At 46.4% G+C, this 16,209-nt stretch overlaps 1 protein-coding gene across 1 annotated transcript in view; it reads left to right on the top strand.

Moving 5' to 3' along the window:
* The window catches only part of CRB1 (crumbs cell polarity complex component 1), a 200,911-nt gene that overhangs the window by 92,546 nt on the left and 92,156 nt on the right, over positions 1-16,209 (top strand). Inside the window, exons 3-4 of the mRNA XM_090049760.1 lie at positions 2,596-2,791; positions 15,161-15,300. Of these exons, the coding sequence (XP_089905886.1) occupies positions 2,596-2,791; positions 15,161-15,300 (336 nt within the window). The remainder of the gene's footprint in view (positions 1-2,595; positions 2,792-15,160; positions 15,301-16,209) is intronic.

Below are 16,209 nucleotides of genomic sequence, written 5' to 3' on the forward strand. Positions count from 1 at the left end.
GGCTGCTGACAAGAAAAACTCATGTCACATGTGTGTGTTAAGGCACAGCTGGGTGAAAACTGTAGGCATGTTAGGCCCTGCTGAGGCCATGGGGCCTGCCAGCTTTCAAGGGGATAGGTATAGAGGTTTCTGGGAAACTACACTTCAGGCTGCTGACAAGCAAAACTTGTGACATGGGTGACACTATGTGTGTTAAGGCATGCCCTCACTGGGACTGGGACCTCTAGATGACACAGTAGTGTGCCTCAATGAGGTCTCCTCCTCCCCTACAACCTAAGCTCTGTCCACCACTTTAAAGGACAAGTAATAAAATAACTTAGTGAGCAGCACAATAGCACCAGCATCATCTCAGGTAGCCAAACTGTCACATAGCCTTTCTTTCCTCTCCTGGAGAAGCTTCTTCTCCAGCATGTATGTTAAGGCACACCCTCACTGTGTGACTGTGTGTTAAGGTGCACCCTCACTGGAGCCTCTACATGACACAGTAGTGTGCCCCAGTGAGGTCTCCTCCTCCCCTACAGCCTCATTCTGGTCCAGCACTTTAAATGACAACAGGTAATTATTAAGTAAACAGCACAGTAGCACCAGCAGTATCTCAGGCAGCCAAACTGTCACAGACTAGAGCCTCCCTTTCCCTTCCTGCAGAAGCTTCTCCTCCAGCAGCTGCCAGAGAACTCTCCATGTTAGCCCCGGCCCTGGAGCTTAGATGTGCCCAGGGCCCTTCCTCCTTCCAGTCAGGTGCTAGGGGTGTTGGTCTAAGGACATGGCACTGGCAGACAAGGTCCTTTCCTTTGGGTCAATCTAATCTGGTACGTTTTAGCAGACCATCTGAATAGTTAGTTACAGAAATATATCTTAGCAAGCTTTTGGGTTGAAAAACTCTTTGTCAGGCTGAGGAAGCACCTGCAGTTGGTCTGTGTGTGTGCTCTTCCTGGATGGAAGGAATAGTAAAGCAGCCAGAGGCTGGCATGCAGTGCAGGCAAGAAAGCCAGTCAGTGAAAATGGAAATGGAGGTGTCAGGGGGTAAGGAGCAGGCTGGGGTGGGATGAAGCAGCACGGGTAAAAGTGCAGAGGTACCTGGGGAGTCAGATGTCCAGCAGGTAGCGTGTCATAAATCCAGTGTTTATATTGAGTCCATGAGTTTCTGTACCTACTATGTAGGTGGCTGATGAAGTGAAGTTCATAGGCCCAGCTGCCTCTTCACTCTCTCAGGCTCAGGCACAGGCTTCTTCTTACTGCTTCTGGAAGCCTCATCCCTGCTAGGTGTAAGAAAGAGTCTATGTCTCAGTTTGAGGAGGGGAAACTTACACTTCTCCCTCTAGCGGCTCTTCCTCCCCTCCCTGAAGGATTGCCAGCTGCTTTTCCACCACATTTCATGGTGTATTTCATAGTTTCTTGTTTTTATACAAATACATAAATGTATGTGCGTTCCTATATAAATTCTATAAGTATGTAATATATGCCGCAAGGTATAAATGTATTGAAATAAAATATAAATGTATCTCCCTTCCTATATAAATTCTATAGTGTAATATACAATATAATTATAAAATTGAAAAGAATAAATCAATGAATATAATAATAAAATAAAGGTGTCTAAAAGAAAGAAAAAGGTACTGTGGAATCCCACTTGCTAGGGTAGACTAGCAAGTAGGAAATCATTCAAACCAATGCTAGTAGTAGCCTTTATTGTCTAACACTCCTGAGCTGCTAGAAGACACAGCTCAGTAACTATCAGACCCTAAAACAGAAAGCAGGCCAGTTCAAACAATGCTGCCTTTTATGCTGCTTTTCTATCCTTCCCTCAGAGCACTGGAATTGGAAGGGACCTCAGGAAAGGATCACAGTCACTGGCCAGCTACACAAGCAATATGAGAGCAGTCTTTTCCCCCTCTTCCCCCTCCCTCTCCTTACTTTCTGTTTCCCTGCAGGCAAGCCCAGCTTGAGCTTTGAAACGCGGAAGATTTTAAAACTTTTGAAACATTTTGACTGCCCTCGTTTCATTTCAAGGGTGTTTTGAAGCCCATTTCTTTTCAGTATTGCTGTCTGAAGCTCAAAACAAGTCGAAACAGTGTCAAAATGAAACAGCCAGAGAAATTTCACACAGCCTTAATATACATATGCATATACATATACATAGGCATATACATATGCATATACAGTTAAACCCTTAAAGACCAACTCAGAACATTTTTCAATTAATTCTACTAACCATAAGACTTACAAATCTAAACAGAGTTCATTTACATTACTAGTTCTTCATATATGCTACTAGAAACTAACGTAGCCATAACAGGGTGTTAACAGAAAATTAAAGGATTTGGTTGCCATGTTAAATAGTTAACTAACAAGATGTTAGTGTAATTATTTCTTGTGAATGGCAGTTATTTTGTTCTTCTCCTAAATATGCAAAAAACAAAACAACCTAAAACACCATAATCTCCATAAGCCTCACTGAAGAGGAAAATGCTTTTTCTAAAAAGATGCAATTGCTTGAAGAAAGCTTATGTAAATATGATATTTAACATGTCCCCTGAATAAAAAAAGCTATAGAATTAACACTTTACTTTTGTGTTTTGTTTTGTTTGTTTTAAGGAATAAACTGTGAGCTGGAAATTGATGAGTGTTTGTCACAGCCTTGTTCAAATGGTGCAACCTGTCACGATTCTTTGGGTAACTATTTCTGTTCCTGTGCACTGGGATTCGTAGGTGATCTCTGTGAAATCAACACTGATGAATGTGCCAGCCAGCCATGCCTCAATGGAGGGCAGTGTATAGATGATGTCAATAGGTATGTATTCTAGAGTAATTAATATGCAAGAAGTGACAAATGTCTTTTATCTTCTCTGCTAATAATTGAAATAATACCTATCTCTGATACCAACTGATTTCAGTGCAAATTTGGAAGGCATTAAGGAATGCAGAATTGGTCCCAGATCTGGCAAAGAAGTGAATGCTTGTTGTATATATTGATTTATACTTTAAAAAAATCTACTACTTAAAAAAACCCAGCTGTGCACAATGATTATTTAAAGGTAAATTCAACACTGTTCTGTGAAGTCCACCAACACTTCAGTTTATTAATCAAGCTGGGGGATTGTATAAGATATATGATCACAGCTTCCCTCAGCTGTCTACTTTGCTGAATAGAACCATCAAAAAAGGTGGCAAAAGAGGTACCGTAAAATCTTTGTTATCCAGCATGAGTGGGGAATGCTGGGTGCTGGTTGTGTAAAAATTACAGATATCTACAAATACTAGAGCTGGGGGAGAAGGGGGGAAATGGAGCTTGCATGCAGTAACAGTGGTGTGGGGTGGTGGATGGTGGTGGCAGCAGCGTGGTGCCGGTTAATAGAGTATTCATATATTCATAGATCATTAGGGGCTGGAAGGGACCTTGGAGATCACTGAGTCCAGTCTAGGCAGGACAAGACAACTGGGGTCAAGTGATCCCAGCAAGGTGACTGTCCTGTCTCCTTTTGAAGATTTCCAGAGTAGGTGACTGCACTACCACTGGAGGGAGTTTATTCCACAGTCTGGACACCCTGACTGTGAAAGAGTTTTTCCTGGAATTGAGCCTGAAACAGCCTTCCAGGAGTTTGAATCCATTGTTCATGGTCTTCCTCAAGAGTGCCCTGGTGAACATCTGTTCACCAAGTTCTTGATGTACTCCCCTGATGTAGCAGTAAACCACTACCAAGTCCCCTCTCAGCCTTCTCTTCTATAGGCTGAAGAGGCCCAAGTCCCTCAGCCTCTCCTAGTATGGCTTATCTTGCAAGTCCTTGATCATACGGGTGGCTCTTCTCTGTACCCTCTCAAGTTCTTCCATGTCCTTGTTGAAGTGCGGTGCCCAGAACTGCATGCACTACTCCAGCTGCACTCTCACCAGTGCAGAGTACAGTGCGAGTATCACTGCCTTAGTTTTGCATGAGCTGCAACAGTTAATGATGCCAAGTTGTTTGCCCTGCTGGCCACAGCATTACCCTGTTCATGCGATGGTCGATCACCTTTCAGCCATGGTGCAAGTCAAATTGTTGCCACTGAGCCTGTAGGTGTGTTGGGGATTGTTTGCCACCAGATGGAGCACCTTACACTTTTGAGTGTTGAACTTCATCTGGTTCCGGTACGCCCAACTCTCCAGCCTGTACAGGTCCACCTGTATCTGCAACCTATCTTCTGGCATGACCACACTCTCCCACAACTTGGTGTCATCCGAAATGTGGCCAGAGAGCTTTTCACCTCCACATCCAAATCATTGATAAAGATGTTGAAAGGCACCTGGCCAAGCATGAACCCATGAGGGACACCACTGGCCAGTGGCCACTTCTTGCCAGGACAACACAAATTCATTCATGAGAACTCTCTGGGTCCTACCATGCAGCCAGTTTTCCACCCACTGAACTGTTGAACAGTTAGACCCACAATCTTCCAATTTTTCCACAAGGATATCATGGGATACTAGATCAAAAGCACTTTGGAGAGGTCTAGGGATATAATGTTCACCTTCTTTCCCATGTCCAGGTGGCAAGAGACCTGTTTGTAGAAGGAGATGAGATTGGTAAGGCAAGACCTACCCACGATGAAGCCATGCTGGCTGTTGCTAAGAATTTTACCCTCAATAAGCATATAACACATAGATTCTTTAATGAGTTTTTTCCAGGATTTTCCCTAGCATGGAGGTTAGGCTGATTGCCCTATAGTTGCCCAGATCCTCCTTCTTCCCCTTCTTGAAGATGGGCACAATGTTGGCCCTCTTCCAATCCTCAGGGATTTCCCCTGTGTGCCACGATTTCTGAAAGAGTTTTGCCAGGGGTTCCACAATGACCTCAGCCAGCTCCATCAGCACTTTTGGGTGAAGTCCATCTGGTCCTGTGACTTTATGTCTAGCTTTTCTAGTTGGTTTTGCACCAGCTCAGCATCCACAGCGGGAAGGCTATCATTCCCATCATGCCCCCTGTGATCCTTATATTGCTTGTCTTTCCCCTTGGTCCAGTGAAATACCAAAGCTAAGTGGGCATTCAGAAGTTCATTTTTTTCCTGAGTGTCCGTTACCAGCTGTGCCAAGGTGCTAAGCAGGTGTCCCACACTTCCATTTGTTTTCCTTCTGCTCCCAACATACCTAAAAAAGGACTTCTTATTGTCCTTGACTCCCTTGGCTAACTTAAACTCTGTTGCCACCTTAGCTTTCCTAATCATTTCCCTACAAATGAGGACTGTTGTATAGTCCTCCTTGAAGACTGTCCCTAGCTTCCACTGTGTGTATGCCTTTTTTTTTCTTTTTCAAGAGGACCACAATGTTTCTATTGATCCAGGAGGACTTGCCAGTGTTCCAGCTAGTAGATGCTGGATAACAGGGATGTTACTGTAATAGTAACCTTAGTACTGGATTTTGCTAGCTAGTGTTCAGGCATATAGGACTACAGGTCCCTATCCACATATACAAAGAAAAGGAAGTGAAAGCAAAAGTCCCTTTTGCCTAAAGTAAGTAACCCTACAAAAAGACAAACAGAATACAGACAGGCCAGAATCCTGCTCCCTGACCTTTGATTACTGCATTACAAAATGAATACATTTTAGAGCTCTGGTCCTCCACACCCACTAGATGGGACTAAAGGACAATAATAAAGGTCAGACAGACCCGCAGGGGAGACAGATCACAGCCCACAGAATGGCTGCATGTCTCTGACTTTCCTTTACACTACATACGTGACAGGAAAAAATAGGAAAAAATATATAAAAGTAAATTGTATCATACAGTAGTTAATGCTGGGGAAAGAGCAGATAGTTAATCTAGGCAATTTACCTGTCAGTTCAAGGTTGTTTTCTACTATGAATCTTCCACTTCCTAAAGAGCTATTATGAAGGTACCAGCTTTCACAAACAGTCTGAAAAGCCATGTCAGCAAGCACCTGGCCTTGACTTGAATTCATAAAGGGACAAAGAGCATGTTCTAGCAGTGAGCCTTTGCTCATACTGCAACATTCAACCAACCTTATAGAATTCTATTTCTGTAGTACCACATGAGCAGTATAAAGCAGTCTGTGATTTTCCAATGCAACTGAAGTATGATTGGAGAGAAGAGGTCACCTTGTACTGACACTAACTCAGTAGAGTTATTTAGAAACCCAAACCCTTTGAAAATGCATGCATGTGGTAAGCAACAACAATGCTCCTTCAAGTCAGACCAGATCACACTAATTTACCTACTGGGCTAAGTACAGACAGTCAAAAAGCCCAAGACTGATTCAATTCAGTCTTTGTATGTTAGTCTAAACTGAAGAGATTAAACTGAGAAAAAACCGAACAGACATTTACTTTTGATTCAAGAAATGCAGCCACGTGCCTGCAGTGGCTCAGGCCAGAAGCACATCAGCAGGACTCTATAGATTTTCATAGATTTCACAGAAATTTGGGCTGGAAGGGACCCCAGAGGATCATCGAGTCCAGCTCCCCCACCCCAGGGGCAGGAAGACAGCAAGGATCATAGGATCCCAGCAAGATAAGCATCCAAATATGTTTTAAAGGCGTTCAAAGTGGGTGCTTGAACCGCCTCAGGTTGCAGTCTGTTCCAAACCTTGGGGGCTCGGGCAGTAAAGAAGTTATTTCTTACATCCAGCCTGAACTGGTCACTGTGGAGTTTGTGATGGTTTGATCTTGTCATCCCTTGGGGGGCTCTGGTGAACAGTTTTTCCCCCAGATCCTGAAAAGCACCCCTGATAAGCTTAAAGGTGGCCACCAGATCACCCCTGAGCCTGAGCTTTCCCAGGCTGAATAGCCCCATTGCTCTCAGCCTCTCATCATATGGTCTGTTTTCCTGACCTCTGATCATGCACGTGGCTTTCCTCTGCACCCTCTCAAGCTTCTCCACATCCTTTTTGAATTGCAGAACCCAAAACTGGATGCAGTACTCCAGCTGCAGCCTCACCAAGGCCGAGTACAATGAGAGAATGACGTCCCGAGATTTGCTTGAGAAGCATCTATGGATGCAAGCCAGTGTTTTATTCACTTTACTAGCTGCAGCATCACACTGAAGGCTCATGTTCATCCTGTGGTCAACCATGACCCCCAAGTCCCTTTCATCTGTAGAGCTAACAGCGTAGCACTACTGAGACTATATGCATGGTGCAGGTTTTTCCTCCCAAGGTGGAGAACCTTGCATTTTTCAGTGCTGAGCACCATCAGGTTCTCGTCCACCCATTTCATAAGTCTGTCCAGATTCGCCTGGATCACCCTCCTGTCCTCAGGTGTGGATGCTATACCCCAGTGTTTGGTGTCATCGGCAAACTTGGCCAGTCCACTTTTGACACCAATATCCACATCGTTGATGTAGATGTTAAACAGTGCAGGTCCTAGGACAGAGCCTTGTGGGACCCCACTGGTCACAGCACACCAAGATGACTGGCTCCCGTCGACCAACACCCTCTGAGTCCTACCGCAGAGCCAATTCCCCAGCCAGCAGATTGTGGTGACATCAATGCCGCAGTTATCCAGTTTAACCAAGAGGTGATCGTGGGATACCAGATTGAAGGCTTTTTTAAAGTCGAGGTATATGACGTTGATCTCTACCCCTTTGTCCAGGTGATAAGTCACCTGGTCATAAAAGAAAATGAGACTGGTCAAGCAAGACCTATCTGCAACAAACCCATGCTGGGTATCCCTCAGGATATTGCCTTCAGCTAGCCTGTTAAGGATGGCCTCCTTGATAATCTTTTCCAAGACTTTCCCCAGGATAGAGGTCAGGCTGATGGGCCTGTAGTTTGCCGGATCTACTTTCCTCCCTTTCTTGAAGATTGGCACACATTGGCCCTCTTCCAATCATCGGGCACTTCACCAGAGTGCCAAGAATTCTCAAAGATCCATGCCAGTGGCTGAGCTATGATGCTCGCCAGCTCCCTGAGTACCCTTGGGTGTAACCCATCAGGGCTGGCTGACTTGAAGGTATCCAGCTTGTTGAGGTGTTCCTTCACAAGGTCAGCTTCTATGGAGGGCAAGGAATCTCCCTCACCCAGGCCTCCCTGACCCATAGTGAGCAGGGCCGCCCCATGGGGCTGATGGAAAACTGATGCAAAGTACCCATTTAGCAAGTTAGCTTTTTCCTGGGCGTCAGTTGTCAGTTGTTCCATCTGGTTTAGCAGGGGTCCAATGTTGCCCTTGCTTTTCCTCCGGCTCCCCACACATCTAAAAAAGGACTTTTTATTTTCCTTGATATTTGTAGCTAGCTGGAATTCCATCACAGCTTTGGCTTTCCTGATTTGCTGTCTGCAAGTCTGGACTAATGCAGAGTATTCTTCCTTGGTGGCGGTTCCAGTCCTCCATCCTTTATAGGTCCTCCTTTTAAGATGCAGGGGGTCCACCAGTTCCCTGGAGAGCCAAGGGGGCTGCTGTGCCCTCCTGCTGCCTTTCCTCCAAGACAGGATGGACTTTGCTTGTGCATCCAGAATTGCTTGAGGAGCATCCACGCATCCTGAACTCCCCTCTCCATTGGGTTGTGGCCTTTTAGGGCCTCTCTGACAAGCCTCCTTAGCTTGTAAAAGTCAGCTTTCCTGAAGTCAAGGACTTCTGTACAACTGACTGACTTGCCAGCTTTACGGTAAATGGTGAAGGTGATCAGTTCATGGTCACCGTCACCGAGCTTCCCTTCGATTGTTAGGTTGCCAGTTAGGTCATCCCTGGTTGCCAGTACAAGGTCAAGCAGTGCTTTACCTCTTGTCGGCCCTAGACTTCCTGCATCAGATAGGGGTCATCCATACATGAGAGAAAGCTTTGTGACCGCTCAGATTTGGCCAAGCACTCCTCCCATGAGATATCTGGGCAGTTAAATTCTCCCATGACAACCATTCACCAGGATTGTGTGGCCTCAGCCAATTCTCTGGTAAACTCCTGGTCAAGGTCTTGACTCTGGGTAGGGGGTCTGTAGTAGACCCCCACCATTGTATCCCCTGCACTGTGTTCCCCATGGATTTTAACCCAGAGGGTCTCAAGTCATCCACCATGGGTGCCAATGTCAGCTTGCAGGGACACGTAGCTTTCCTTGACATAGAGGGCTATGCCCCCGCCCCTTTTGTCCACTCGATCCCTCCTGTACAGGGTATAGCCATCTATACCCACGGTCCAGTCATGGGCCAGTCATGGGTGGAGTCCCACCAGGTCTCTGGTGTCATCCCAATGATATCGTAGTTATTTGCATTTAGGAAAACAAGTTCCTCCTGTTTATTCCCCAGGCTCCTGGCATTTGTGTATAGACAGCGGCAGTAGTCCCCCCATCCCCACGCAGGCTCAATTTAAAGCCCAGTGAAGCAGGTCAGCCAGTCTAGCTGAGAAGAGCCTCCTTCCCAGCAGAGAGAGGTGGAGGCCATCCCTTCCCAACAGCTCGCTGCCTCTCTGTCCAAAGAGTGGACTGTGGTCATGGAAGCCAAAGCCTTCCTGATGACACCAGCGTCGCAGTCTTTGGTTGACTATGTGGATCCTCCTCTCCCTCCTCAGCCTATAGCCTGGGAGGATTGAAGAAAACACCACCTGTGCCCCCAGACCCTTTAGCCCTGCACCCAAATCCCTGAAGCGCCTCATGACCCAGCTAGGAGCACTCTGAGCCATGTCATTGGTGCCTACATGGATGAGGAGCATGGGATAGCAGTCTGTGGGCTGGAGGAGCTCAGGGATCTTGTCGACAATGTCACAGATGTGGGCCCCCGGGAAGCAGCAAACTTCCTGAGGTAAGGGGTCGGGGTGGCAGATTGCCCCCTCAGTCCCCCTCAGGATGGAATCTCCCATGACAAACACTTTGTGTTTGGTCTTGAGGAGAGTGGAGATGGTAGCTACAGTGTCCTCTGTGTTGCCTGCAGGAGCTGGCAACTCAGCAGGCTCTGCTGGGACTGCAAGAGGCTCATACTTGTTGCAAAGCTTCAGCAGGGCAGGAGCCTTGGTGTGGCAGGCCCTGGGGCCCTTGTCTACCTTGGTCCAACCCCATGGTTGGACAGAAGGGGACGTCCCCGAGTCCTCCCTTATCCTGGAGGGAGACTGTGGTCTACCCTCTGCCTCCCAGGGGAGAAGGGACTGGTAGTAGGAGTTTATCTCGAGCAAATCCCGGGATGTCATTCTCCCCTTGTACTCGGCTTTAGTGAGGCCGCAGCTGGAGTACTGCATCCAGTTTTGGGCTCCACAATTCAAAAAGGATGTGGAGAAGCTTGAGAGAGTCCAGAGGAGAGCCACGCGCATGATCAGAGGTCAGGAAAACAGATCTTACGATGACAGGCTGAGAGCCATGGGACTCTTTAGCCTGGAAAAGCGCAGGCTCAGGGGTGATCTGATGGCCACCTACAAGTTTATCAGGGGTGACCACCAGGATCTGGGGGAACACCTGTTCACCAGAGCGGCCGATGGGATGACGAGGTCGAACGGTCACAAACTCCTGCAAGACCGTTTCAGGCTGGACATAAGGAAGAATTTCTTTACTGTCCGAGCCCCCAAGGTCTGGAACAGTCTGCCAGCGGAGGTGGTTCAAGCGCCTACATTGAACACCTTCAAGAGTAAATTGGATGCTTATCTTGCTGGGATCCTATGACCCCAGCTGACTTCCTGCCCTTTGGGCAGGGGGCTGGACTCGATGATCTCCCGAGGTCCCTTCCAGCCCTAATGTCTATGAAATCTATGAAATCTATGAAATCTCCTGCTCACAGTCCCTGATGGCACACAGTCTCTGAACTGTGGCCGGGAGCTCCTGTAGCTGGAGTGCCAGAGACCCCCAGTAAGGGAACAGACACCATAAGGGGAGGTGGCCATGCTCCTGGGCCCCAGAGCCTGAAAAAGGGACAGGCAGCCCCCGCAGCCAAGAGCCAAAGGCTCTGTCTGTGTGAAGCCTGGAACCTTGGGCTCCATCTGGGTGGCTGTCTCTGAGGTGCTGGGGGTGGGGGCGCAGACCCTGAGGGGACCCTCGAGGTGCGGCGTCTGCCCATCCGTGTCATGTCGCTGGTGGGCTGGCTATGGCTGGGACTGCTTATTCTGGGGGGCTCACAGGCAGGGCCTTGGGCCCTCCTGCTCACCCTCCTGCATGAACTCCCACACTAACTCACACGCCAGGCTCAGGAGAGCACCTGTTTGTGTGGCCTGTTCACGCGGCTCCCTGGGGGGTTGGGTGAAGTAGGAGCCGGGGGGGCATGACCCTCCTCGGTCCACTTAGCCCGCTCCCAGCTGGTTAGATCCCTCCCTCCATGGGCTTCTGCTAAGCTGCCGGCAGGCAGGGGCTTGTCAGGGGTCCTGGGGTTGCAGCTGGGGTCCCTGGGCACACAGGGGCATAGCGAGCTTACACCTGTGTGTCTCACACTGCAGCCAGGATGCTAGTGAAGCCTATGCTGTTGCCGGGCCCTTTTTAAACTGCACGCATGAGCAGAAGGACTGGCTGGCACCTCAGTGCTTTTGGGGGGCTAAGGGAGGTCCCTCTCCTCCACCGAGGGAAGAAACAGGTGGGTGACTTCCCCCTAACCTGGTAAGCATGCCTGCAGGGGGGTTGCATGGCTCCCTGGAGGGCTGGGCGAAGTAGGAGCCGGGCAGGGCATGACCCTCCTCGGTCCACTTAGCCCACTCCCAGCTGGCTAGATCCCTCCATCTACGGGCCCCTGCTTAGCTGCCAGCAGGCCGGGGCTTGTCAGGGGTCCTGGGGTCATTGCCAGGGTCCCTGGGCTCATGGGGGCGCAGCGGGCTTACACCCGCACATCTCGCACCGGAGCTGGGACGCTAGGATTGCTTTACACTTCCTTTTCTTGCTTCCAGGAGCCTCTGGGATTTGTAGTCCACAATCACAGCCAGCAGTAAGTTTAGCAGGGCAGGACAGGGCAGTTCTATACTCAAGGAAAGTGGAGTTTAACTGGGGAAAGGGAGGGGGTTAACCCCCCTTCCTAGCCCCAGACCCCAGCTGGATTTTGCCTGCAGGGCCTGTACCTGCCTTCCCCCCCTTCCCCCCCGACCCTCCAACCCTTCTCTGCTGAAGCAGACAGCACAGCCCAGGGCCACAAAGCATGTTGTGGGGACATGATTTAACTTGAACCAGGAAGGGGTCTGGGACAGAAGTTTCATAAACCAGTTTGACCCAAATCAGTTAAGTCTGATACTAAAGTCAACCAGGTTTAACTTAAACTAGTTTCAGCCATTTTGAACTGAACTTCTGTTTTGTTAATTACAGGTTTCCCTTGATTTTTGCAGGTTCTGTATAAGTGAATTTCCTCTTATGCAATGAGCATTTTTTAGACCCATAATTCATTATATGTGAGGTAAATTCACTCTTATGTGATTGGCACAGGCACCCCTGCCCAGGCAGGTAAGTCTTTAGAGGCAAGGCAAAGGGCCATGGGGCCAGAGCCCCACTCACCTGTCAGTGGGTGTGGGCAGGCATGCCTCGTGCTGCTCTGTGTACCCTGGGAGGGCTGTGAGCTGGGGGGCTGTGTCAATCTCTTCCTGGGTGGCACATGCCCCTGGATCTGCACATGGGACAACAGGAGGCTGCTGCTACGGGCTGCGGTCAACAGTGGCACTGGTCTCATCCCAGCGCTTGGGGCTGGCCACTGGGGTGAGTGCCACTGCTCTCTCTGCTTTGCTGCCTTGTGCAGCCCCAGGAGCTGCACCCCTCCCCACTATCCCTTCCCGAGTCCCAGCCTCACTCCTTCCCTCCCTCACCACCATGGAAACCTATCCCTATTTGTTACTTTATAAAGTGGGTTGGCTTTATGCAATTCAATTTATGTGCCATTCTCCGGGAATACATGTACAGCATAAATCGAGGGAAACCTGTAATTCCAGCTGCCGGCTAGACTCACAGCTGCCGGAGCATGAAGGCTGCTACTTCCTCTGCCCCAGGATCCCAGGTAAGGCTGCTGGAGCCAGCACAGTTACTGGCTCCAGCCTCCCCTACCTGACCAAGGTAACCTGCGATGTGCCAGAGTGCACGTGACACAGTCATTCCCCAGGGACAAGCAGCAGCAGCACAAGGTGTGCCACTGCTATGTGTCCCCAGCGAACCAAACGTCTATGCTCATCTGGATGTAGCTGTTGTATCTGGATGTGGCCGTTGTGCCTGAAAGCATATCTATCATCTTTCCCAACTATATAGCTTGTTCAGTTAAAGATTTTGCCAAAAAAAGCCTCTTTGCTTCTCATATATTTTCTGGACCACTTGGAACTGTACACTGAGAAAGCGCAGTCCTCCACACTAGCAAATATGGGTAGTTAGATCACTAGGTCTCTACATGCCCTAATCACCCATGATTACTTATGCAAACTAAATCCCTTTTCACAGCTTGTCTTGCAGTAATACTCTTCATGACCCTCAGGGGATTACTGCAACACGTAACACCTGAATGTACATGAGAAATGGAGGCATATGCAGATTTTATAACTGAAGCAATGAAAATAGAAATTCATCGCTCTGCCTCCATTTCTGGATCAAAAGGAACACAACCCCCGTCTCCAACTATTAATCTTCACCAATAGAAAACATAGCAAGGAAATACCTGAACAAATGATTAAAGAAAATTATTTTCTAATTGGGGAATTTCTCAGAGTTTTTGCCAGTATTAAAATTATTTAATTGATTTTCTTAAAGTAAAAATTATTTCGTTTATCTAAGAAGTTCCCCTCACCCCATTTTACTTTCCAGAGTTAAAATGATTAAACCAAATTCATCCTTTGTCTAACTCCAATGGGTAATTGAATCAGTTGATTGTAGTGATATTGCATGCACTGTAATAACATTTGCCCCAGTGAATTTTTTTTTCAGTTATGATTACAAACAATACCTTAGAACAGTTCATTCTGCTCTGTTGTTTTCTTGTTCTTATTTTTCAACTGTTTACACCAATTAAGAAGCCATTAAAACCATGAAATCACAAAACAAATTGATCTCCTTCATCTAGGATTATGTTCAGGAAGAATGCTATGCTTTTAACTGCATAACAGACAATGCAGTTTTTGAAAATGAAGGAAATCTACTATAATAGATTAATTAACCTTGCTGATGACATTCAGTAATTCTTTCTTATTAGAAAAAAGATCATCCCAACAAGTATATGATAATTCAGCAACTTTGAAAAGGCTTGTCTCTTTGTATGACGTCTGGTATTAGATATTTAATTACATCATGCCATGAGCATAGGAGACATGACATATCACAATGTGATTACAAGGTGGTATGTGTACTGTGATGCATTTAGCATTTCTGGAATCATCACACTGTATTAAAAATCAGACTACCTGCACATAGTTTGCTGCTACACATGTTCAAATGTTCTTATGCAAGCTACTTTATTTTAAAATTTAAAATAGTACCATCACTTTCAAAATAAAGAGCTGTTTTCTTCTTGTTGTTGATAGTATTGAGGCTATGAAAATAATTTAATTTTTCCATTTGGCAACTAAACCAAATTTTTTATATATATATATTTCAGGTCAAATTTATTCTAAAAATGACAAAACAAGATTTTTGACATTTCTAAAATGTATTCCTTGCATTGGTTTGGTCCAAGGTATTCACCAATTCAGTTCAAGTTCACAAATAGTTTGGGATCAGCCCAAACACTTTTCAACAACTGAATTCTTTCTGCAAAGCCAATTATTATTTCCATTACAATAGCATGTAGAAGCTCCCATCTCAAATTAGAGCTTGTGGAAGCCATTATTTTTGCACATTGTAAGAAATAGTCTTTGCCCTGAAGACTTGCAGCTTCACTATAGCAGGTAAGTACAGGATATTAGAAAGGGATTATCATTATTTCCATTTTACAGTTGGGAAATTGATACACAGGAGATTAAGTGATCCTCCAAGGTTACACAGAAAGTCCGTGGTTGGCCCAGCAATTGAACCCAGGGCTCCTGAGTAGTGGGTCCAATGTTTTAACCAGAAAATCATTCGCATAAGAGCTGGGAAAACAATCTCTACTGAGAGCATAAAACATTCATCAGTTAGACTTGCAAGGGACTATGCTTTTAAATAACAACAGCTTTTTTTCATTTCCAGCAGTGTCAGTAACAATACAGAAGGAAACACAACCCTGCATGAACACTGCGAATGTATGGTTTCAGCTCAAGTGCTACAGAAATCATTTCTATTTTAAAGAAAAGATTGCTATTAGTCATCTGACTGCTAGTTAGAGTAAACTTTGGTACTCTGTTGTAGGTACAGCTGTAATTGTACCAGTACAGGATTCATGGGCCTACACTGTGAGACCTTAATTCCATTATGCTGGTCACAACCATGCCATAACAATGCCACCTGTGAAGATGACACTGACAATTACACATGCCACTGTTGGCCAGGTAAGCCCTGTATTCCCTTACAAGTATGCTCTTTTCCTTTAGAGCAGAAATTTTCCCACCCTTCCACTGATATGAAGACAACATCTACCTACCTAATCTTAAAATATTTTATGCAAGCAGTGTTGGAAAGGCGTCACTTCCCATTATTAGCCAGGTCCACACTTAATTACTTACCCCCTGCTGAGAATCTGTTCTTATGTGTAGAAGAAAAGAACAGGTATAACAGCCTTTTCCCTATGTGCAAGTTTCAGTGTTATAAAGTCAAGTCATTGGCAAGTGGGAACTACAGTTCAGGGTCTGCTTCGTGGTTGTGTGCTTAATCCCTCAGTCCATGTGACATGGGGACTGCTCTTGCTGCTGCTGCTGTCAGTTCCTTAGTCTTCATAAATGTGACTTCTTGATTGAAATGAAAACCCTGGGGCTTCCATGTGAAATGTTGAACGCTTAAACTAAAAATAAAATTGAGCAAGAAGTGAATTTTGGAAACCAAACTCCCTAGAGACCCCTGAGGGTAGGATCTTCTATGCTGAGACAGAGACAGGTTACAGTTTCAGATTCCTGTACTTATTCAAAGGATCATGTCCTGCTAAATTGAAGAATGACTTCATATTCAGCTGCATCTCTAACCGGGATGCTGGCACTGTTCCTCGGTGCAGTACTCCACACATTAGTAGATTCTTATCCCGCTTGTCACAGCCTAGTTGGAGCACAGATATTAAGCTATTCATAATACAGAATTCTTGGTATTCAGAAGTTTCGGAAATACGAAGTCTACACTTCTGAACTCCTTTCTACTCAAGGACCTAAAAACTCTTCATGAGTAGTAAAGTATTTAGTTGACACTGTGAATAAGAAGCGCTGTTATCCCCATCTTTCACACAAAAAGACTTGCAGTTAGAATTTAAGTGA

This window comes from Crocodylus siamensis, chromosome 5, assembly GCF_052110815.1.
Source record: "Crocodylus siamensis isolate JL-2025a chromosome 5, ASM5211081v1, whole genome shotgun sequence".
Classification (NCBI taxonomy): domain Eukaryota; kingdom Metazoa; phylum Chordata; order Crocodylia; family Crocodylidae; genus Crocodylus; species Crocodylus siamensis.